Below are 25,000 nucleotides of genomic sequence, written 5' to 3' on the forward strand. Positions count from 1 at the left end.
AAATGCGGAGGGCAGAAACAAATGACAAGGGGTCAAAGTTTTTAAAACTGCATATGTTTAGGACCTTTGGTTTAGATCTTGGCAGTTTACTGGACCTATTACAATATATCATTTATTGGTCACTAAGGGACAATTTAATTAGACCTGACTCTGTAACATGATGTGAATTAGTGAAAATCATATCAATCAGGCTAGAAGATGTTGATGTGACCCTAGTATCTTCTTTGATCAGTTGATTTAAACCAATGTCACTCACGAATTTGATAAATTCCTTTCCCTTGGCTGATTTAATTGGACAGTTGACGTTTCCCAGCAGATACAATTCTGAGTTCACTACAGTAAGTTCATTTCATCCAAGAGATCCATGAAATTGGAATAGAAGTTGGAGTCACTTGGTGGACGATAAATACTGCCAGTAATAAGACGACGGGAACATTGTAATTTCAGAGTACAAAGAACAATGTCCAGATCATTGTTGTTCAATGAAGTACGATTGTATGAAAAGCACTCATGTATGTAAATTACTATTCCACCTCCATTTCTATTTTTGTCATGATGCTCCAAATTATAATTCTCAATGGTAATTTTATCGTTTGAAATTGAGCAATCCAGCCAAGACTCGAATATAGATATGATGTCAGGGTTGTTTGCATAAACAAAAGAGCGAAGTTCATCGATGTTTTTCAGGAGACTTCTGACATTTAAATGAACCATTTTAAGGCCTTTTACACGCTTCAATGGGATGTCAATGGCAGCAGAATTAAAATTTTCATCCATCACTGTTCCATTTCTGGTTGTACAAGGTGTAGAAGGACCAGGGCTTACTTGAACATTGTTAGATAGCAAAAGAATTGTGGTTATCAGGTACTTGTTCAAAGAAATGCCATGATGAATTGATGAAGCCTTTGAATGGCAGCGTTGTTTCACCAAATAATAATAAGGCTCCATCAGAACTTCTTGCTGCGTTAGTACATTTGGTTGCCAGACAAACTCATTGGAGAGTTCATAAGTTTCTAGAAATAAACTAGAAACGGTACCAAAGCATGAAGGCACTCACCTCCCACCAATGTGGCACGGGTTTGATACCAAGACTAGGCATCCCATGTGATGTGGGTTGAGTTTGTGGGTTTGGTTCTCTACTTTGCTCAGAAGTTTTCCTCTGGGTCCTCTGGTTTTCCCCTCTTCTCAAAAATCATCCTCCGATTTGATATGAGTTGATTTGATTTGATTTCTGTGCAGACTGTGTCCCTAGTTAGAGCCCCAGCACAGTTGACACTTAGACAAAAGTTCATAGTGGCCACAATAGTACAATGTTTGTACCTAAATACTCTGACACTTGATTAACCCATTGACCCCTGGGAGTGAGACTTAATAGATTTTACTCTAACACCAGACAATTTTACTCATCAAAGGGATGGGGGGTGGGGGGGGGGGGGAGTCAATGGGTTAAAGTACTCATTCATTCAACCTTGAAATATTTCAATATGAAATTATTTAATAGTTGTATTATTGTTGTTAACTGCGTAATCCTTGAATGGTAATGATGTTTTAGTGCATCCAAAAACAACCCATTAAAATCTGAAGGATACAGCTGTAGTATTAACCCATTCACATCTCAAGCAACCTAGGACAACACCCCCCCCCCCCCCCCCCCCATTAACGAGTAAAATTGTCTGGCGTTAGACAGTCTCAACCCTTAGATGTCAATGGGTTAAAATGAGGGTATTCAATTTCCCAAACATCAGTTTCTGTTTCTCTTCCCCCGGTCTTCACATCTGTCTGTTACAAGAAAAAATTAATGTATGAAAATTTGAAAACATGCTTTCTTGCTGCTCCCTAAAGTTCAAACAGGGAATATTCTTGCCCCTCTGCCAGGCCAGTAATTAACTTTACCATTAATACTGGTAGCTTGTGCAGATTTCAAGTATTACATGTACAGTACCTTAACTGACATCAGAATATACCATCACTAATTATTATTAAGCCCACCTAAGTAATAATAATAATAATAATTATTACTATTATTATTATTATTATTATTATTATTATCATTATCATTATCATTATCATTATTATTATTATTATTATTATTATTATTATTACATGTCATTAAATTTTTATTGTCTGTTCCAAAGGATTTATCAACAATACTTGATTGCACAAACCTGTTGTACAAAGAGATGGTTAAAATTGCCATCGATGTTGTTCTTATGAACATCAAATACTTCCCCCAATAACAGTGAAGTTGACCCATCAGACCAACGCACTACTCTTGCATTACTCTCTTTGACCTCATTTCCTTCCTTGTCTTTTCTGAATCTCCAACGAATTGTATTCTCTACCTGAAAGGAAAATACCCTTGTTTAACCCTTTCCTACCTGACTTGATTATGTAGGTTTTACTCTGGCTTACCACAGACAAGTGATAGTTATATATTATTACTGTTAGTCCTTACATGTAGTAAGAGACCTTCAACATAAACCATGCTAGTGTTGTGACAGGAAGAAAATTATCAGAAATGTTTAAACTGGGCATTAAGATTTTAATTCTTCAAATCCCAAATGAAAGTCTACTAATTGAAAATATTTTTATTTCCTAAAAGAATGAAGGCTAACCAAGGATTCCTAAAGCATTTCTCCCTGATCTTGAAAAGACGTTCATCTTAAAGGATCTTCAGAGGGTCTGGAAGATCTTGGAAGATCTTTGAGGATTGTAAAGATTATGAACCCATTCTAAACCTTGAGGAAAACAAACACCGCTAAGGCTAACCTTAAGTTTTAGCCTGGCTCGTCCTTCTTCATCTAATACTTCATCCTCTTCCATTTCATCTTCAAAGGATGAAGGATCAAATGGCTTGCGCTCAATACTTAGAAAGTTTGGCATCTTAACAAAATAAAGCTCAGAGCCAAGTGAGAATCTGCAATAGGGAATTGTGACATCAATACGTGTTTCCTCTTCTTCTTCTTCGTCATCTCTTGTAACATCTTCGGCGTCGCCAGCTTGAACCTCGCCCCCATCCACCTGTTCATCTGCCTGTTCATCCTCCTGTTCATCCACCTGTTCATCCTCCTCTGAAATTTTTCTTTCCTTCTGTTCTTGCTGAAAAAAACATAACTGAGTTTACTTTCTATTGCTTAGGCAAAGCTGATTTAGTCAGTTAACAACAAAACTACCTCAGCTGTGTACATACATACACACAGGTGCTCAGTAATCCACAGTGTGCCTATGGGTCTATTATAAAACTGGCTTAGGTATTTCTTGGCTGATTCCTATTTATGGTGGCAGATCAGAAGTTAGAAAAAACTAAAAACAGTATTTTACATATTGTGGTAAAAAGGTACACCTAAGTGGAAACATTCTCCAAAATAGGCTTGTTGTATCTAAGAAGCAAAAAAATATTTTTTCTGAGATGTATTACAGGGCAAACAATAATAACTTTCCCAGTATTTTTAAGGCTTGACTCACCTGTTCTTCATCCGATGAAAGCTCGTCATCATCTCCAAATAAATCAGTGGATGACAGCTGTGTTTGAAGTTTTTGCTTCCTATTATCCTGTTTGTAATAGAAGATTCCATAGAATTAATCTTTTAAACAAATCTCCTCAATGCAGCCCTCTCAAGATCGTAAAGTTAGAAATCACGGACCATTAAATCGGAAAATTCCAGTTAAGTAAACAAGTGTCTTTTTGAAATCAAGGCTGAAAACTTTGGTTGTTTAAAGTGTTTAGTTAACATAGACTTGAAATCCAAAGGAAAATAAGGATTGATTTTTTTTGATCACAGGGGCACTTAAAGGGCTAAAGGGCTTTTAACAGGTTTACTACAAACTCATGAAATGACCCACTCCCAGATGGCACGAAAGCTTATTGGTAGTCAGCAGACAGATATGACGCATTCAAGTCCCATTCAAATACCTGAATTTTCAGGCTTTCCTTTCATTACTGCTTAAGTAAACTTTCAGAACAGCAATAATCTAAAATCTTAAAATGCTTCATTTTGAAGTTCAAACAAAATAATGTCTTTCACATCTCTTCAATTCAAGTTCATGATTCCCTTGTGTTTCCCTATGTCGACACATAAGGGTAATACACTGTACTTTGTACAAGAAGATCCATGGCAATTCCTACCACCTGGGGACTTGCCATGGATTAATTAAGAATGCACAGTGCAACACTTATCAATCAGAACACTTAAATCTCATGGCGAGCTAAGTCATTTAATATCTAGATTCCTCGACAAAATGTCCCACTTGTCAGTGGGCTACACATTGTATTGTGGTTCAATGCGATGATGAAGGCATTACGGTAATACAATAGTAGTCATGGTGTAATGTCCCAGTGAGAAAGATAATAATACAATGCATGTATGTTAGTTTGGTAGCAATGGGCAATTTGTTACCCGTTTTAATGTTTGCTGACAACTCCTAACAACTTTTATCAGGATAGGCCACCACAGGAGAATGTGTGACATCTTACAACATTGGTCTTCAGACTTTTTGGCAGACAAAGGAACTTGAGTTTTCGACCGTTTGGGCAGTTGCATACATGTATAGAAACAGCTTCTGACCATTGTCAGAATTTAGGGGGTGCTTTAAAAATTAAGCTGAAGTGTCACGGGTATTCTGAGTTTCAGTGGATTATCTTCTTCAAATTTTACCTCGATTTCGTCTTCCTCCTCCTCGTATTCTTGAATTGAAGTTTTGTTCCCTACTTCATTCTGAGTTTCTCCACCACTTTCCTCCTCCTCCTTATCAGAAGCTGCATGTTCCAGTTCATCTTCTCCTTCACTGGGTGAATCACCAAACAATTCATTCAGTTGAGCTTCGCGCTCTGATTCCTTGTTCGTTTTGGACGCCGCTTTAGACTCATCATCGCTATCCTCCAAATCACTGCCAAACAAAAAGTCTTCCATGTCAGCCATCTTCCTTTCGAGAGCCTGGGGAGAGAACGTCAGAAAGCCGTGAGAAGGCTGGGGAACTCCGCAACAACAGACCAGGGGCCCGTTTCTCGAAAGTCCCGAAACTTTACGGGCCATTTTCGGGTGTCACAATTCCCTTTGTATCTCAAGAACGGAGAGGTTTTAACTCGTTAAACTTCACGGTTATTTTTCTTTTTGTTATCTTGAAAACATGTCAAAAGATCGGCTTCCCAAAACAAGCGGTTGGCAGTTTCACAAATGACTTTTCGGGCCCGAAGAGTTTTCGGGACTTTCGAGGCCAGAGAGACAACTTCACTCGTGAACCGCCATGCTGACAACAAAGCATTTTAGGCCTCCCAGTCTGCATGAAACCATCTCTCACCTCTGTCTCGAGAAGACCAGACACGCACGGTTCTTACGTTACGCTAATGCCTGTAGAATCGTGAACTGAAATGTCAATTGCTGGTAAAGACCAATATGTTAATTTTTTAGGCAGGCTAGGGTATCGGACAGCCACAGAAGATTTACGCATGCGCTGACGGAATCTTTGAACAAGAGAGAAAAACGCAGTACCTCCAGACATCCGGCGCTGGAGCGTCGTACCAAACGAGTCATCCCGGGATTTCGGCCCGTGCGATCGCTTTTGGACGCAGTTGGCCCTTCGCTGCTTTCTGCTACCGACCTTGCCTCCCGGTACGGCATTGAGGGAGAGATATGTCGGCCCCTAAACCATATGTGACAAATCCCACGCCTACTCACAGCTCCAAACCGTCCTTGTCAATATAGTGTAAGAATACGATGGCTTACATATTCAAGGGAAACTTCATTTTATCTCTCATATGGTAAGCACTGGAGTCGCAGATTACAAAGTGTGCGCATGCGCCCTGCGAAAGGTAACATACATGCATGCATAGACTTTATTTCATCTCGAATTTCAGAATAACAACAGGAGCTAATGTCTTCGAGACATAGCATAAATACATAGCATATACAGATACATACTAAATACATAATATTTAAAGATATAGTCATTCAAAAGAAAAGCCGCTGTACAAAATGCGGTCCTGGATTCTCTTTTAAAACCAGTAAACTCATAGGTACGGATAAAATCAGGTAGCGCATTCCGCAACTAAGCTGATATGTAAGAAAAAAGGACTAAGACTATAACTGGTTGTTCTAGCTTTATTGAGGGACAGAATGTAATTTCCGCGAAGATCATGTATAATAAGACGACGGGAGGGAAAAGGTATTTTTCACATAAGCAGAAAAACCCTTTTCTTTACAAAAAAAAGAAAATCATACTATTATAAAGTAATATGAAGAAATTTTGAATGCTCTTATAGCATGGAGATGTAGAGTTTGACTTTAGTAGTAAGAGGACAAGTGATCTGCAAATATAAATCTCGTTATTCTCTTATTTACATTATACCGTTTCTTTGACACGAGGATTAGAGCCAAACGAAAGCACAACTTTCTCGCCAATTTCTATGATAAAAACTTGTTCGGAAATCCAAACTCTACGTTAACAGCACACACCAGGCCTACGTCTGAGTATCTGGCTAGAAGTCTTTTCCTCTGGCCTCGCTTCAGCCATTCGACGAGGGCCAGTCCCGTGCTTCTTAGGGTTGCCTCGCTCATGCCCAAAAAGAATTCTGGGTAATTCTGCCATTTCATGACAAGGAAAGACTCCCGATTCTCATTTTGTGTATTTTTTTCATAAGTGTCGGGCCACCCAGTCCTACCAGCAAAATACCGCATCGATTGAAGTTTTTAGCTTTCAGAACTTGCCCAAATTGTAACGGTAGGTCCTGGAATTTGTCCACAGAAAGGCCAGAGAGACAACTTCACTCGTGAACCGCCATGCTGACAACAAAGCATTTTAGGCCTCCCAGTCTGCATGAAACCATCTCTCACCTCTGTCTCGAGAAGACCAGACACGCACGGTTCTTACGTTACGCTAATGCCTGTAGAATCGTGAACTGAAATGTCAATTGCTGGTAAAGACCAACACGTTAATTTTTTAGGCAGGCTAGGGTATCGGACAGCCACAGAAGATTTACGCATGCGCTGACGGAATCTTTGAACAAGAGAGAAAAACGCAGGACCTCCAGACATCCGGCGCTGGAGCGTCGTACCAAACGAGTCATCCCGGGATTTCGGCCCGTGCGATCGCTTTTGGACGCAGTTGGCCCTTCGCTGCTTTCTGCTACCGACCTTGCCTCCCGGTACGGCATTGAGGGAGAGATACGTCGGCCCCTAAACCATATGTGACAAATCCCACGCCTACTCACGGCTCCAAACCGCCCTTGTCAATATAGTGTAAGAATACGATGGCTTATATATTCACGGGAAACTTCATTTTATCTCTCATATGGTAAGCACTGGAGTCGCAGATTACAAAGTGTGCGCATGCGCCCTGCGAAAGGTAACATACATGCATGCATAGACTTTATTTCATCTCGAATTTCAGAATAACAACAGGAGCTAATGTCTTCGAGACACATCATAAATACATAGCATATACAGATACATACTAAATACATAATATTTAAAGATATAGTCATTCAAAAGAAAAGCCGCTGTACAAAATGCGGTCCTGGATTCTCTTTTAAAACCAGTAAACTCATAGGTACGGATAAAATCAGGTAGCGCATTCCGCAACTAAGCTGATACGTAAGAAAAAAGGACTAAGACCATAACTGGTTGTTCTAGCTTTATTGAGGGACAGAATGTAATTTCCGCGAAGATCATGTATAAGAAGACGACGGGAGAGAAACGTATTTTTCACATAAGCAGAAGAACCCTTTTCTTTCCAAAAAAAGAAAATCATACCATTATAAAGTAATATGAAGAAATTTTGAATGCTCTTATAGCATTCAGCGGTCATCATGGCGGGAAGAAGCAAAATTTTTAGTTCGCCTATACTTTGGTTTCTTTTTGGCTTTTCTCTGTACATATTGGCATGTTCAAGTGGCAAAGATGCACACATCGGATTAAATATGCGCCTCGTCAAAGTAAACAAGCAAAGCTGGGATAATCATTGGTTTTTGAAACCGATATCATCCATTTTGTATCGACTCAATATCCGCCATATTGGATCCGTGTGGAAAGCTCGAGTCAGATTCAGGAATTCGAGAGTCAACTACTACAGCAATTCCGATGCAAGCTTCAACCTTGAATATTTACAATTATGCGGCGACATATGTCCTAACCCGGGGCCTGCTTCCCCTCTGTTTGATGCACTTCACGTGGTGAGAGACAATGGAAAGCAAGGAGTATCCATCGGTCACTCGAACGTGCGAGGCCTCCGTAAGAACCTCCCCGAAGTGAAAATACTTTTACAGCATACCAACCTGGATATCCTAACCATTTCTGAAACGCATCTGACACAAGATATAAGCGATAACGAAGTAAACATCGATGGATACCGAATTCTGAGAAGAGATAGGTCACACAAAGTAGGAGGCGGAGTCGCTATTTACTTTAACATTAGCCTAGATTGTGTACATATATCCAAATATGACAACGACGGCATTGAAGCTCTCTGGATTGAATTGAAAGCTCACTCGCAAAGATTACTTGTGGGTTGTGTATATAGACCTCCTGACGTTACATCTTTCTTTGATGAATTCAACCAAGTATTGAGTACAATTTGGATGTCTCGCAGGAATGTTGTGATCGCTGGTGACTTCAATTCAGATCAGCTTGCTACTAATGGAAATGGTGCGAAATTCAAACGCATCTTACAATCTTATAACTTTTGTAACATCATAAAAGCACCCACAAGAACCTCAGCACATTCTAACACTTTGATCGATCTGATTTTGACTATCAATACCTCAAAGGTCTCAAAGTCTGATGTGATTGAGTATTGCATAGCTGATCACAAATTCATCTACGTTATCTACAAGCTGAAGATCAGGAATCCAAAGCCTTTTATTAAATATGTCCACAATTTCAAGAATGTGTTGGAAAACCCAAAAGACTTCAAACATGACCTGGAAAGTGCTCCTTGGTGGGTCTGTTCCACCTTTGAGGACCTGGATGACATCACTTGGGCTTGGAATTGCATGTATAATGTTATTGCAAGCAGTCACATTCCCTTACGTAAAGCCAAGGTTAGAAAAAATTCACTACCTTGGATGAACAGTGAGATCCGGAAAGAGATGAATAAGAGATATAAACTTTTGAAAGCCTGTGATGGCACACCCGCTACTAATAAACTCTGGGTTGATTACAAATCCTCTAGGAACAAAGTATCTAAGATGCTACGACGTGCTGAAGCTCAATATTGGAAAAAGAAATTTACAGAGACCAAGGACTCAAAATCTTTCTGGAAAACTGTGAACGAGGCCACTGGAAAACCTAAGAATAAACATATTGGCCCCCTCAGAGATGCTAACAATAAGGAAATCACAAATGACTACGAGAAAGCTGAACTGATTAACTCTTACTTCATAAATATTGGCAAGGAACTAGCTGAAAAATTCCCCGAAGCTGATGAACCCCATCAATTCATGTACAGAGTTACCCCCACTGTGCAGGTCTTGGAGGTCAGCATCAACAAACTCAAAACTGATATCAAGACAATTAAAATTAACAAAGCATCTGGTCCTGATGGCATCTCTTCTCGTAGCTTAGCTATTGCAGGAACATCCGCCTTAGAGGGCATTGTAACTGTTTTCAAGAGCAGCATGACTCAGTCCAGCTTCCCTAACACATGGAAGATTGCAAAAGTTAATGCAATCTTTAAAAAAGGAAACCCAGCAGATGTTTCAAATTATAGGCCAATATCACTTTTAAGTATCCCCAGCAAGCTGCTCGAAAGCCAGATCTGCAACATAATTGATACCCATCTGAACAGCTGTGGCATAAAAAGCTGTAAACAGTGGGGGTTTAGCAAGGGACTATCGACTGAAGGAATGCTTACCTCTATGACTGAAGGATGGAAGACAGCAATTGACAATGGTCTGACAGTTGGAGCAGTCTTTATAGATTTCCAGAAAGCTTTTGACACTGTCCCCCATTATATTTTATCGCATAAATTACACGCCATTGGAATATCAGGATCTCTTCATGAATGGCTAATGAGCTATCTTACTGATAGATGTCAATTTGCTGAAGTTAATAATTGCAGGTCTGTCACTGACTATGTACGATATGGAGTCCCTCAAGGCTCGCTTCTTGGCCCCCGGCTCTACACCATATATGTTAATGATCTCCCTGACCACATCGACTCGGGAGATCTATACATGTATGCAGATGACACTACAGTCTACTGTATTGGACCAAATGTTGACCAGGTTATGTTGTCACTAAATAAAACATTGGAGCAAGTTCTCCTGTGGAGCATTAAGAATCAGCTAACCATCCACCCAATTAAAACTGAAGCAATGATACTAAGTAAAACCTCTTTTGTTGGGCCTATACCTCCCCTCCACTTTAACACTGGCCATATCGACCTGGTTAATTACACCACTTGCCTTGGAGTTAAAATTGACAATAAGCTGACATGGTCTGTGCACATTGACTCAGTGAAGAAATCTTTTACGCAGAAGGTTGGAGCGTTGAAGAGAATGAGAATCCATCCGAAGAAGGTTCTCGAGGAAATATACTTTAAAACAATTATCCCCAGTGTAACGTATGGAATTTCGGTATGGGGAAATTGTTCTCCTTCCGCACTGAACTCTCTAAACCATATTCATGCAAGAGCAGCTCGTATTGTGAATAACCTCGACTCAACGATGGCAGATGACACATGTCTCATGAAATCCGACTGGCTGCCCATCTCTTACTTCTATAAAATATCTGTACTGTTTCTCTTGCACAAAGTATATTTTGGAACAACGACCCAATCGATATGTGAACTGTTTTCTAAAAGAGTTTCTTCTAGATCTTCTCGTGTTCCTAACCAATTTAATGTCATTAGATTTAGATCAGAGACCGGCAGGAACTCCCTACGATACAGAGGTCCTGTTATTTGGAATTTTGTAAATAGATTAGTTAAAGTACCTGAAAGTTTTTATTCTTTTAAACAAATTTTACGTAAACATGTTAAGACTATTGACAATTTTTCATTTGAGAAAGAGGCAACAGTAGTCGCCAACAAAAAGGACCATTTCATTTACTTTTAGATTTATATGTTAGTCTTAGTGAATACCATTTTATTTGTATACAGTAGTTCTAAGTTATTATTGCAATTTTTATATATATGTAATTCTTAATATTTAGTATAGTAGGTCCACATCAGCCCTTTGGCTGCCTTTCACACAACCTACTTATCAAATAAAGAATGTATGTATGTATGTATGTATGGAGATGTAGAGTTTGACTTTAGTAGTAAGAGGACAAGTGATCTGCAAATATAAATCTCGTTATTCTCTTATTTACATTATACCGTTTCTTTGGCATGAGGATTAGAGCCAAATGAAAGCACAACTTTCTCGCCAATTTCTATGATAAAAACTTGTTCGGAAATCCAAACTCTACGTTAACAGCACACACCAGGCCTACGTCTGAGTATCTGGCTAGAAGTCTTTTCCTCTGGCCTAGCTTCAGCCATTCGACGAGGGCCAGTCCTGTGCTTCTTAGGGTTGCCTCGCTCATGCCCAAAAAGAATTCTGGGTAATTCTGCCATTTCATGACAAGGAAAGACTCCCGATTCTCATTTTGTGTATTTTTTTCATAAGTGTCGGGCCACCCAGTCCTACCAGCAAAATACCGCATCGATTGAAGTTTTTAGCTTTCAGAACTTGCCCAAATTGTAACGGTAGGTCCTTGAATTTGTCCACAGAAAGGCCAGAGAGACAACTTCACTCGTGAACCGCCATGCTGACAACAGAGCATTTTATGCGTCCCAGTCTGCATGAAACCATCTCTCAACTTTGTTTTCTTTCAAAGGGTTGCCTTTACCCACATTCCGGCTTAATGATGCCAGCGTGGAGGCTTCTGTGGACGAAGATGGGCCAAAAACCCACTTATAAAATGATACACCTACCTGATTAAGGCGAACTCTCTCGCCCTCCTGATATGAACTGGACATTTATCACGTGATATTCATAACTGAGCCCACATTTACTCAAAACAGCAGATGTTTCAATGAGTAGTTATTACACGGACCCTTACACGGCGGAGCCAATACAAGTTGTGCAGACCGTTTATCGCCGGAAGAGTACAAAAAGAAAACAAACAAGCACTTAGCACTTAAAAGGTTAACAAGTACGTGATACAAAGAGTGGGGAGTAATAATCATGACCGCCTCTTTGATATGCCGCAACATCGCATCGTTATGAAAAGTTCCTGTAACATTCATGACAAATTCTGGAACATCACCTTCATGTCTATCACACGTATGAAAAAGACCAAAAACTTGGAATGTTGTTGGAGATAAATTTAGAAATCTCCTATCCAATTCTCAGCGTTCTGCGGTGCATCGTTTCTGAGTTATTTGTCGACTTTGCAGAATTTTGTATGGAGCCGCCAAGTTGGTAGAACAAGTTTTAACACTTGTTTCTATGAATTATGCATGCCATCTTGTCTGTAAGTGTTAGATATTGAATAAGGCATTGGTTTGTGGAATACAGCTGTTGTTGGCTTTGTTAGGAGAGGGTCTCAATAGGGTTAGCCGTTCCTCGTCAAGAAAAGTTAACCGTTAGTCGTGAAAGAGATTAAAAGCTTTTAGCGTAATTGTTTTCCTTTCAAAAGTGAAATAGGGAGTGTTTCGAAGTATTTAGAGGCTTCAGAGCACTCGACACCTTTTTACCTCCTTTGCTCTTCTCGTGGACATTCCATCTCGCTAAGCTTGCCTGACCAGACAAAACAAGTCCCAAATAACCCCAAACAAGAGAATATGAGGTAAGAGAACGGACCCCCATGCCCATCACAGTTTTTAAAAATCTATTTTTGGTTTCGCAAAGCTATTTTAAGTTCTCGTTCCCAACGCCACGCATATTTAAAATTTCATTACGTCATTAGAACTGGCCAATCAGGTGCCTCTCTAAAAGTAGCTGCGTAGCTAAGACTAGATTTAAAAAGAAACTATCATTGGCCCGTGTATGGGGGATCCGTTCTTTTACCTCATCCTCTCTTTCCCCCAGTTGGAGGTCTTGACAAAACTGATGTAAGTTGCATTCTGATGACCAATGACTTATTCTTTTCAGTGTGCACTAACACCCTACTAACTAACACAGAGAACCCCAAAAAGCAAAAAAAGACTTAAACGTTAACAGCGATGGGAAAAAAATAACCATTAGCCGTGAAAAGCCAAATTTTCTAACCTTAGTCGTGAAAGCTATCCTCCCATTGAGACCCCCTTAAGAGAGTAGAATCCAAGAAAAACTTCCTATTGTTCCTATTTGGGATGAGAATTCCTATTTTTTCCTATTTTTGGCCACTGTCTTGCCTAGTTTTCTATTTTCTCGGAGTTTCATTTGTCACTTGACACCCTGGTAGATCAGTGGAGGTAGCTGAAGGTATATTATAACGTAACTGAAGGTGAATGAAGGTAGATGAAGGTAAAACAAGATAGATGAAAGTAAATGAACGTGAATGAAGGCATATTAAGGTAATTGAAGGTAGATGAAGGTAAATGAACGTGAATAAAGGCAGATGAAGGTATATGAAGGTAAGTGAAGGTAGATGAATGTGAGTGAAGGAAGATGAAGGTAAATGAAGGTAGATGAAGGTCACGAGATGAAGGTAGATAAACGTGAATGAAGGTATATGAAGGTAGATAAAGATTGATGAAAAGGTAGATGGAGGTAGATGATGATAAATGAACGTGAATGAAGGTATATGAAGGTAAATAAACGTGAATGAAGGTAGATGAACGTGAATGTAAATGAGGGTAGATGAATGTGAATGCCGGTTGTAGACCATGAATGAAGGTAGATGAAAGTAGATGAATGTGAATGAAGGAAGATGAAGGTAAATAATGTTAGAGGAAGGTAGATAAACGTGAATGAAGGTAAATGGAGGTGAATGAAGGCGAATCAAGGTAGATGAAGGTAAATGAATGTAGCTGAAGGTAAATGAACGTCAGTGAAGGTATATTAAGGTAAATGAATGTGAATGAAGGTAAATGAATGCAAATGAACGTGAATGAATGTAAATGAAGGTATAGGTAAATGAAGGAAAATGACGGTAAAGTAAAGTGACTGAAGGTAGATGAAGGTAGATGGCGGTAATTGAAGGTAATTGAACGTGATTGAACGTAGATGGGAGTGAATGAAGGTATAATAAGGTAAATGAACGTAAATGAAATTGAAGGTATATTAAGGTAAATGAATGTGAATGCAGGTTGATGAAGGTGTATTAAGGTAAATGAACATGAATGAAGGTAAATGCCGGAAAATGAACTTGATTTAAAGTAGATGAAGGTATATGGGGGTTGAATATTATTGAAGGTAAATGATAAATGATGGTAAATGGCCAGGAGTGAATGTATATTAATACAAACGATGATAAATTTTTATAAATGGAGGTAAATAAATATAGATGAAGGTAAATGTATATGGCTGACTGAATTTTGGGAAACTGAATAATTTAGCGTGTCTTACGCTAGTTGGGGACTCTTGGTGGGTATATACATGAGGGCTTTTTCTCCGGGAGATAAGTTCTCTACGTCACACTTATGGCACATGTGGGAAATATTCAGCCTCGTTTCGGTGACGCGTTACATGTGTTCAAGATGGCGGAAACATTAGAAGAGGTGACAACATGTGCAACCAAAAGTGATCCAGACATTGCTATCCCTGGTCTTGGAGACTTACCTGTCTCAAATCAACAAAGCTTAAAGCGGGAACATCAGTCAGAGGATGAAAATGCTGAAGTGACGGCCGTGGTAGATGCCATCGAGGCGCTGAAAGAAGAGGCAGATTCTGGGACGCCACCACCGAAAAAGAAACGGCGGTCAAACAAGAAAAAAGGTGGCAAACTTAGCTTGGACACTCAGAGAGCGACTAAGAACTCTTTAATGCTTCTCAACGAGATACGACCTGGTCTAAATTACCAAGTGGTCTCGCAGGAAGGTCCTACACATTGCCCCACTTTTGTAGTAAGTGTTGTTGTCGATGGGCACTCGTTTGAAGGGAGAGGTTTATCGAAGCAGAAAGCGAAACATAATGCAGCGGAAAATGCTTTCCGCTCTTTCATCACCCAAATGCGTACTCCAGCGAAGCGACTTCTTTCGGACAGCCAAGCTGAAATCGCGCAAAGGTTCGATACCGACTTCACCTCCGATAATACTGGTACACTGCTAAACAAATTTGGGAATGGCGATCAATCCTTTCCGGAGAGCGAAACTGAAGGTCCTGTATCCATGGCTACTGAATCGCGTAAAGGTGATCCCCCGCATTTGCAAACGGATTCAGGGAAGCATCCAGTTATGCTTTTGAACGAATTTCACCCAGGGCTCCAATATGAATTCCTCGGGGAAGAGGGTGATAAGAATAACAAACAATTCAGATTTAAAATCACTATTCAGGGTCAAGAATTTGTTGGAGTGGGAAGTAGCAAGAAGAAAGGCAAGGCCAATGTAGCTTCCAGGGTGCTATTTGCATTGCACAGTATCCGCACATTCTACTCATTCACTGGCCAGTCAGAGGCCAGAAGCCAACCCGTGTACCTTGGACCGCCACCATCTGCACAGCTTGATCAGGTAGCGGCAGACCTCATTGCTGATGCTGTGCTAGCCAAATTTCAGGGTCTTCAGTCCACTTCAGGAGATGAACCACTTCGCCGCAAAGTTTTAGCCAGCATTGTCATGACAAGTCGTGGAGACAGCGATCAAAAGTTTGAAGTGATAAGCTTAGGTACAGGAACAAAGTTTATCAGTGGTGAATACATGAGTGACCAAGGGTTAGCTGTCAATGACTGCCATGGAGAAATCATTGCAAGAAGATCGTTCTTGCGATTTTTGTATTCGCAACTGGAGCTTTGTGCAGAAGGATATGAAGAAGATTCCATATTTGAGAAGAAGGACAGTGGATTGTTTGGTTTGAGAGACAATGTTGAATTCCACTTGTATATCAACACCTCTCCCTGTGGTGATGCTCGTATCTTCTCTCCACATGAAGCAGTTAGGGGTGAGGTTGATAAGCATCCTGGTAGGAGAAAAAGGGGTCTTCTTCGTGTCAAACTGGAAAATGGCGAAGGTTAGTTTCGTATTTTTGACTTGGTAAATAATAGTGAGTTTGCTTTATTATATAAACTGTAGTTATTTATTGGGATTTCAACTACCTTATTACAGGAAATTAACGCTTGTGTTGATTAACATATTTGAAATTTACACGACTTCAGTTGCCACGATTTGAAGGGAATTTTGCCTCCCAATAAAGGAGGGGGTAGAAATTAAGGTGTCTAGTACACATGCCAAAAAAATAATTTTTTCAAAACACGAAGGAAATGTGAGTGATTGTGTGAAATAAAGTGCACAAATAAAATCTATTGCTTGGCTTGGTGAGAATAATCTTGGGTTAATTTCCTATAAGGTACTGAGAAAACTGTTATCTCATGTTTGAGATCACCAATCAGTTCTAACATCTCACTCACTTTATTTTGCAACACTTTCTGCCACTTCTGCCAATAAATAGATGCAAATAATAAGTGTATCATAAAGAAAACAATGCATATTTGCTTGTAGATACGGAATTTCTCTTCTTGTGTGAAACTTGATAACTCGCTTGTTTCCTGCTAACTTGACTGGTCAAGTTAGCACTCTGAGGCAATGAGCAAGTAGTATTCACCAATAAGAAGCTGAATAGAACAAAACGGCTTCCTGTGTTTGTCAGTTGTTTCAATCAGTAAGGTTTTGGTCCGTTAGTTAACTATCTTGCATTTATTCACTTCATTGTCTGTACAAGTGGTGGTTATCTACCTGTAGCTCGTTAAATATTCACAATGATTCAGGAAAAATAATAAAGTAATTTTACTATTTATTGTTGTAGAGGTAGCTGCCATTTAGCAGTAGTTTTCAATGCACTGAACAGGGACGGCAGAGCATAGTTTGTATTGGGAGGGCTAACAAGCAAGCTCTGGAGATGTCCACTTGTAGGGGGTTCTCGGGGGAATTCTCTGCCAAAAAATTTTGAAATCTTGAAGCTCGGAAATGCTCCTTTCTCCTTCCATCAGTTTTCTTTTTTATGTTTTATGGGTTTTTTAATTATTTTTAATTTTTTGTTTATTTTCTTGACAAGCCCCCCCCCCCCCCCCCCAATTCAATTCTGGTCAATTCTGTTCTGTAATAATTTTACTCATACAGCTTGATATGAGGCTCTATTTTCATTTGCCATGGACTCGTACATTATATCTCTATTTATTTCTTAATTTCTGTTTGCAACAAGATTCTTTTTGCCAAAGAAATTCATTTGCATAGTAATTTTGAAATTTTCTTTCAATAGGTACGATACCAGCAATAAATGGTGGCACCACTATCCAAACTTGGGATGGTGTCCTTCAGGGAGAACGCCTCCGCACCATGTCATGTTCAGACAAACTTTGCCGGTGGAATGTAACTGGCATTCAAGGCTCTCTTCTCAGCCACTTTTTGGAGCCAGTTTATCTCCAATCAATTGTTCTTGGCAGCTTGTACCACTATGAACACATGTCCAGAGCTATGTACCAGAGGCTTGGGGATTTGGAGGGTTTGCCACCTCTCTTCAAACAGAACCGCCCTTTAATGAATGGTACATCCACTCCAGAAGCCCGTGTGACAATTAAGTCCCCAGGTATCAGTGTAAACTGGAGCGAAGGCGAAGATGGCTTTGAAGTGGTAAACGCAATGACAGGAATGGTTCAAGGAGATGTACCTGTACCGTCAAGGGTCTGCAAACAGAGTCTCTTCAAACTCTTTATTGGTTTGTGGAAGAAGCTGAAGCCATTGGAACCTGTGCCCTTGTCATACCATGAAGCGAAAAAAGCAGTAACAGACTATCAAAAGGCTAAGCAAATTGTGATGGAAGGATTTAATGGTCAAGGTCTTGGTGCATGGATCAGAAAACCATTTGAACAAGACATGTTTGAACTCACAGACAAAGATAATTAAGAAAGTACCAGCTTTGTTTTTCTAGACATTGATCAAGGGATTGTTTTTTTCATTACAGTGTAATGAGAGAACATTTTACAACCTTGCCATCATTTCTATAAAGCAAACTGCATTTTACTGATGCAATTTCCCCAAGGTGTAATTGCTTAAAAGGCACATTTCCTAGTTGTTTTTTTAACATTTTGGGATACTTTGTCAGCTTGACTCTGCCTAGAAAACACCTAGCATAAAAGTAGAAGAACAAGCAAAACATGTCACAAGCATTGGCCATCCAAAGTAGTATTTTGTGTGCCCGCAAAGTTAGAAACTTTTTTAAAGTTATTGTAGGACAATTGCAGGTACAAGTTTTTCATTCTCAGTGCATGCTTTTCACAAAGATCTAACTCTAAAGCCAGTGGCTCACTTCAATCCAAAGGTTGCTGTTAACTGTGTTTTGTAAATGTTTGAGTTTAGTCAAGCAAATCACTTAGTTTAGCACTTGTAAGACTCAATGACTCTTGACAATGCGTTTATTGCTCTAGAAAAATTTCAGCACCATCAAAATTATATCTTGCCTTTTAAAACCAAGCTGCATAAGTTGGCAGGCATTTGTCTCACAGCCAAGCTAGTGAGAGGAATGGAGCCATTCCTGAGATTAATTACATCTAGCTTTTATTTTTGATAGAGTTTTGCCCTGCAGACCTTTTTTGGCCACATGTCAGGGATAGACTCATGCCTTTACAAGCTCATTCATTAATTTTTGTTCAATGGATGCTTATTTTACAATTTGCACATGAAGGAAAAGTTAAGAGGAAAAGGTGAATAATCATTATGTTTATCTCTTAAGCCGTTTTGGTATTTGATTCACTTGCAGAGTGTTGTTCTAGTTTCTCACTAATTTGATCATAGAGACCTTGAGATTTTAGGAAGAGAATGAGTATGAGATTTAGCGAAAATACTTAGAAAATTTATAACCAGGACAATTAATCTTACTCTTTGTTAGCAATATAGGTTGCTCAGTTGTTCTTATTGCTTAGGGTTTAATAGCAAGTGTACATTTTTTAATTTTAGTAGTGGTATTAGAATGCTCATTTCAGGGAAACTCTTTCGGTTGCCTCTTATGTAAATATTTGGATGTTTTAGCAAAGCTGAGTTAAGATAAAGGTTGTTATTGGAAAAGCATTGTTTGTGTTCTGAACTTTTTTGTGATTTATTCCCAAGTTCCGTAAGATATTGTTTTTCCATTTAATGGAGGGGACAGTTTTCGACTGGTTAACCCCAGTCTCACTCCCAGGGGTTAATGGAGTGGACAGTTTTTTACTGGTTCAATAAGACCTCTTCCTCTGTTCTCCCAAACCATAGTTAACAGAGGGGAGTGAGTTCTGAAGCTCGGCAAACAGAGATGCCAAGATTTAGGTTGGAAAGTCCATGACCGTGCACAATCTTTTGTTTTGCACTTATACACTATGCATGAATTACGTAACCAACACGTTTCCATTGGTTAGTTCCTCAGTGTGGAGTAAACAACTATTGTGTTTTGTGCAAGGTCAAGGCCAAAAAAGAGAACAAAAACATACAAGAAATTTGTCGCGTTTCATAACCATTCCCCTCTAAGGGAAAGTTCATTTAATATGACAAGGGGGGGCTCCAAAAAATTTTAGATACCCGAAGGGGGGGCTCTGAAAAAATTGTTGGGCTAGGAGGGGGGGCTCCGAAAATTTGTGTACTTCAAAACCAACACATGACATACAGATCGGATGGTTTTCAACTCAACAATTTAATGACCTGTGCAACTCAGCTATATCACGTGGTTTACAGATATATGTAGTTTCATTAAACTCTTGTTCATCCCAAAAATGCTTTAGAAAATTTCAAAAATTAGAAATGCTCAAACTTGTTATAACAAAACCAGATTGATTCAACAAGATTTCAAAATCTGCTAACGGGAACTATAAAAACGATGACTGAAGTCACTCACTCTGTAACAAGAAATGTTACTGTTTGTTTCTCACTGGATGTCAGATCGAGTGTACACACTTGCTACTTCGCAGGCAATCTGGGACAATAAATACTCGAGAACTCAACAGGGATCTCAAGTCTGTCATAGTATAAACCATTGAAGACAATAACGGTAAATAAATATATTTAATACAGTCTAGCGATCTTTTTTCAGGGAAGCAAAGGAATTGAAGGAGGAAGGGGGGCTCTGAAAATTACTACTACCAAGTTGGGGGGGGGGGGGCTCCTAAAATATTGAACCGCTAGCAAGGGGGCCTGCTAAAATTTCAAGCTTCGAGTTTCAATATCTTCATCCCCAACTTGTCATATTAAATGAACTTTCCCCAACTATGCACAAACCCATTAACTATTGAAGCTTATTAAGGGCAAACCAGCTCTCTTGAATTCCCTTTTACTATATGACAAGGACACCCAAAACGAATTGTGAAAAGATTTTTATTTTTCTGTGCCATGGTGACTTAATATCTCACAAAAGTACAATACTTATTTGGATAAATACGTATCCAGTTATAAATAAATAAATAAATTTGGTCGATCATCTAAGATTGCTAGATGAAACAACTGTTATTATTTGGAAAACCAACTGACAAATTTGGCAATTATAGCCCTCTCGCATGCTGACATAAATTATTAACTTTCAAGAAATAATGAATTGCCAATATTGTCTATTCTGAAGAAGAAAGCATTATGACTTAAGTCATCATGCAAATGAAACTGAATCTGTAATCTTATGACTTGAATGTCCATTATCAACAGAATGAAGCAAAAGGCCGTTTCAATGTTTCAGAACGTCGTTCCACGTTATCACTAGGGAGCTTACGAAACGACGACGCCGACGGCAACGACGACGCTACAAAACAATAGGTTTAGTGAGCAAAAACAATGGCTCTGCACGCTCTGCACGTGCGTTTTACATTTTGGTACATTTCTTTGCCGTCATCTCCTAAATGACGACGTGAAATGACCAAATTCAAGGTTCTGTGGAGGACGTTAGCACATGACGAGGAATTTTCAGTTCTCTCTCTACGCTTCCAACCCACTCATACCAGTTTAATTCCTCACCAGTTACTACACATTTTTAACGCGAAACGACATGAAATAGTTTCGCAGTGATATAAATAACGCGAACTCGTATTTTTAAATGAAGTCCTCGTAGCCGTCGTCGTCTCGTTTCGTAAGCTCCCTACTGCCATGTCGGCCACGTGGTTCAAATTCGCTTTCGCTTTTTGAAAATGGGATTCCTAACGATTTTTTTTAAGTAGAAAAAAAACTACCTCACAAAAATAATTTCAGGGTCTACGAATTTCCAAAATAGCCTTATTTCTTTTGAGATATTAAGATTCTTTGTGGTGACTTCAGAAGGCAGCACTTCTCATCTTCGCCACTTTTTCTAGGATGGACACGTGACTAGCAAAAAGCGGAATATTTCCGCTAACTCGCTGCCACCGCACTGCAGCTGCGTCATCTCCAGCCTGTTGAGGAACACAAGCAAGTTGAAGCAAATTGAAGTTCATCCTTGTTTAGCAGAAAACAGTAAAGCACAATGCGTGGTTTTGTTGTCTTGGTAACAGGTGTATGCAGCCTGAATACTCAACTAATTCGGGTAAGCTCAAGGGTGAAATGTTTTACGCCAAGTGAAATCAGGAGCACGGATAAAGAGAAGACGGATAAGGGAGAAGATGAGAGGGAAATTGACGTGAGAGAAAGTAAGAAATATGGGTAGTTTCAAGTAAAACGAATAAAATTCGTTTCTTTCAAACTAAAAAACAACCATTTTTATGCTTATTGTTTGTTTGTTTGTTTGTTGTTTGCACCGCGCACAAGTGGCTCAGTTGGTTGAGCACCGAGCTTCCATGCGGGAGGTCGTGAGTTCGACTCAAGTCAAGTCAAGTCTTTAAATAACTGAGGAGAAAGTGCTGCCTTTGTAATTACATCCACAAATGGTTAGACTTTCAAGTCTTCTCGGATAAGGACTTTAAACTGTAGGCCCCGTCTCACAAATATCTTCCATGTTCATTTAGTTCCATGTGGGACGTTAAAGAACTCACAAACTATTCGTGAAGAGTAGGGGATGAAGTTCCCGGTGTTGTGGCTATCCTCTGTAAGTATATGGGTGGGTGGGTATAGCATCAGCTGAATGGCTGCCAAACTTCAACCCGCTCAAAGAAATAAATAACAAACAACAAACAAACAAACAAATGCCTGCACCAGCTTATCAACGCGTTGTTTTTTTTCAAGGTTCTTTCTTACCAAAAGTGGTAGGCTGGACCGGAAACATGTTTCAGTCCCCACGAACGCCGCACTTTGTCACACGCGTGCGTTATTCTTGTTTTTAAGCTTTATCTTATATCAGATAAACGTTTTTGTTTTCTAACCGACCTGTAACTTAAATTCACTGAAAACCTCTCCTGTGTCATCATGAAAATTCACTGCCACAGTCTCCATCCAAGCGTTATCAGTGTTCCTCGGATCATCCACGTAGCCTTTGTAGACCTCGAAGAGATTTATACAACATACTGGTATAAGTCATCATAACCTACCCTAATCACCCTATCCCATCACACATTTATCCGCCAAATCAGTACAGTCCTAACAGCCAAATTCAACTGCGAAGATCGTGCCAGTTGTGAACATTAAGACGCCGATATAGGGATTTAGCCATTCAAATCCTAATACGAAAACAATAAGTCTAAGTATTGTACTGCAAGGTCGATACGACGTATTACTGGTATTTGACAAATAATATTAAGGCTGGCCAAAGCAGCGTCCTTCAAGTTGCCAGAAGTGTCGTTATTGAGATCTAGTGCATTGTATCAGCACCTTTCCTAGATCTTTAATTCTAATTGGTACTTAGGAATTTGTTTCCGTCATTCACGCTGATTAGATTAGATCTGTCTCGAGATTCAACTTATGACTTGTTTTCAGTCAAGATACCTGTATAAATTCGAGGCAAGTACGGCTTTTGTTCGCTACTGAATAGTACAAAAATACATCGACTAAGTCCTACGAGGTCTGCACCCAACACGACCACAGCTCTTCACTCTTTTGTCACTGTGCGATATCTACCTCGACTCCGTTCTTGAAGAGTTTGTCGACAAGTCTGCTGATTTTATCCCTTTCTACTTCACTAACATTTAGCTTTGCCATTGCTTCCTCGCCAAACTCAGCCTTCAAAGCCTGCGTGACAACTTGGCCGGGTTCAACCATACCCTTGACAAACATATAAAGCATTGTAAAACAAGGAAGAGAAAACGGTAAAATTATAGGTACAAGAACAGCTGTTTATCGAAAGCCACAAATAATAGTAGCTATCATGCACAAAAGTCAATTTTGAATACGAAGAGAATATATTTCTAAAAAAAGATAGTTTCTTTGCGATGATTTTACGAAAAGAATAGGGAAAAGGAAATGCAAGATTTTAAGATCAAAATCGTATTCTATTTCAAGAAGCAAAAGACTTTCGACAACCGAAATGGGCCAGAAAAGTTTCCGACTTTTCGAAAAACTCGTCTGGAAGTGGCAGTATCTGACACTCCAAACCTTTTAGCCTGATCACATTATGGACGCGTGCGCAATGGAAAACAACGAACGCAAACACTTGATTCGGAAATGTTTGTGTGAGCGCGAGTGCAAAAGCAAGAGAGAGCCATTTACGCACGCGCACCCTGTTAACTTAATGCACAGGCGTCCTTCTACTTCCCATCCCGTCTCAGTGGGTAATTATGGACTTTAAAACGTAATGGGCCAGTTATTTAAACAAAGTCTAACTTAGACCGCGGCTTAAGACAATCAGTGGACCTCCAAATATGTTTATAAGCGGTAAATTTTAAGTAGATAAATTGCTGTCTAGTCTGGAATCCAAGCCTTCTTGTTATCATCAGCAGCAGACAATATTTAGATATGATTGTTGGCAATATTGAAAATGGCTTAGAACGCGGTTTTGTTAAACATTGGCTAAACTATATTTTAATAATCGACCCAATGTTTTTTAATGGTCTCACCCCTGGTATGGCCCATTGGCTGTTATCCTTGCGCTGTATGGCAACAAATTCAAGAACTTTCTTGCCTTCATCCAACATTATCCCTGCACTGGTTCGCTTCCACCTGGAATGCAAACACGACTCTGTGGTTCAAGGATAAGTCAGTCATCATGGAAAATGGATATCTGGATCTTCATGCAGGAAATATAACAAGAGGGAAACACAGGAAACACCGGAATATGGCGCTACTTGATTTGATTTGTTCTCATTTGAATTAATTTGTAGTCTCCCTAATTAGCAGAGCACTCGAGCTCGGCTAAATAACCTCTAGACTTTAAGTTATTATTATCATCATCATCATCATCATCATCATAAATTGTTATTGGTAAATTCAGAAAAGAGCAACGAAATTTATTCTTAAGACCGAGGATTCTTATGACACTCGCTTAAGGAAAATAAACTTGCTGTCACTTGAACATAGGAGATTACTAGCAGATGTTACTTTCTTGTATAAACCACTCAATGGCATCACCAATAATAATTCGCCCTATGTTGACTTTTATACTGATGCTGGCCACTATTCTTTTAGACATTATGATACTCTATCCTTAAAGAAGAAGTACGCAACGCAAGAACTTATCTATTAAACCACAGCTACTTCCATCGGGTTGTCGACTCCTGGAACACCTTGCGGTTAATGGATACTCGTAACGCAGCTAATGTCATGTTACTCAAAACAAGAGTAAAGAGGTTTTTAAGGGAGAATTAGATTTAATAACACTGTATTTTTAACTCTTTATTTAATTTTTAACAACATTATATTTTGGTGATCCGTTCCTAGATGGGGTCCTGGATTCTTTTATGGATCATCCATATGGCATATACCCTATTTTTGCTTTGAATTCTTACATTTATCTCTATACATAGTATTCGTCATCTTATCTTGTACTTAGTTATGGCCATTAAATTGTAACAAATAAATAAATAAAGCAAGGAATCGTTGATATACAAACCTGCACAGAAGAAATGAAAAAAAGACAAGCGTCCTAGGCAATATCATTGCG

The 25,000-nt window shown here is 39.4% G+C and overlaps 3 protein-coding genes across 7 annotated transcripts in view; 1 reads left to right on the top strand and 2 right to left on the bottom strand.

The window, feature by feature from the left end:
- The window catches only part of LOC138013019 (RNA polymerase-associated protein LEO1-like), a 21,270-nt gene extending 9,338 nt beyond the window's left edge, over nt 1–11,932 (bottom strand). The window contains exons 1-5 of the mRNA XM_068859980.1: nt 11,914–11,932; nt 4,656–4,934; nt 3,466–3,552; nt 2,770–3,099; nt 2,166–2,342 (exon numbers count right to left, since the gene is read on the bottom strand). Coding sequence (XP_068716081.1) covers nt 2,166–2,342; nt 2,770–3,099; nt 3,466–3,552; nt 4,656–4,919 — 858 coding nt within the window. The 5' untranslated portion in view covers nt 4,920–4,934; nt 11,914–11,932. The remainder of the gene's footprint in view (nt 1–2,165; nt 2,343–2,769; nt 3,100–3,465; nt 3,553–4,655; nt 4,935–11,913) is intronic.
- A 2,665-nt stretch (nt 11,933–14,597) lies between these two features.
- On the top strand, nt 14,598–19,119 carry LOC138013248 (double-stranded RNA-specific editase 1-like). The gene is made up of 2 exons (XM_068860270.1): nt 14,598–16,069; nt 17,315–19,119. Exons 1-2 carry the CDS (start codon nt 14,605–14,607, stop codon nt 17,956–17,958), a joined length of 2,109 nt encoding a protein of 702 aa, XP_068716371.1. The 5' UTR covers nt 14,598–14,604; the 3' UTR covers nt 17,959–19,119.
- A 2,048-nt stretch (nt 19,120–21,167) lies between these two features.
- LOC138012608 (transient receptor potential cation channel subfamily M member-like 2) overlaps nt 21,168–25,000 on the bottom strand; it is a 56,063-nt gene continuing 52,230 nt past the window's right edge. For all 5 annotated transcript variants that reach the window (XM_068859424.1, XM_068859425.1, XM_068859421.1 and 2 more), the window contains 4 exons: nt 23,958–24,060; nt 23,023–23,166; nt 22,336–22,449; nt 21,168–21,428 (listed from right to left, as the gene is read on the bottom strand). In XM_068859424.1, coding sequence (XP_068715525.1) covers nt 21,312–21,428; nt 22,336–22,449; nt 23,023–23,166; nt 23,958–24,060 — 478 coding nt within the window. In that variant the 3' untranslated portion in view covers nt 21,168–21,311. The remainder of the gene's footprint in view (nt 21,429–22,335; nt 22,450–23,022; nt 23,167–23,957; nt 24,061–25,000) is intronic.

The sequence above is a fragment of the Montipora foliosa genome, chromosome 8, assembly GCF_036669935.1.
Source record: "Montipora foliosa isolate CH-2021 chromosome 8, ASM3666993v2, whole genome shotgun sequence".
Taxonomy (NCBI): domain Eukaryota; kingdom Metazoa; phylum Cnidaria; class Anthozoa; order Scleractinia; family Acroporidae; genus Montipora; species Montipora foliosa.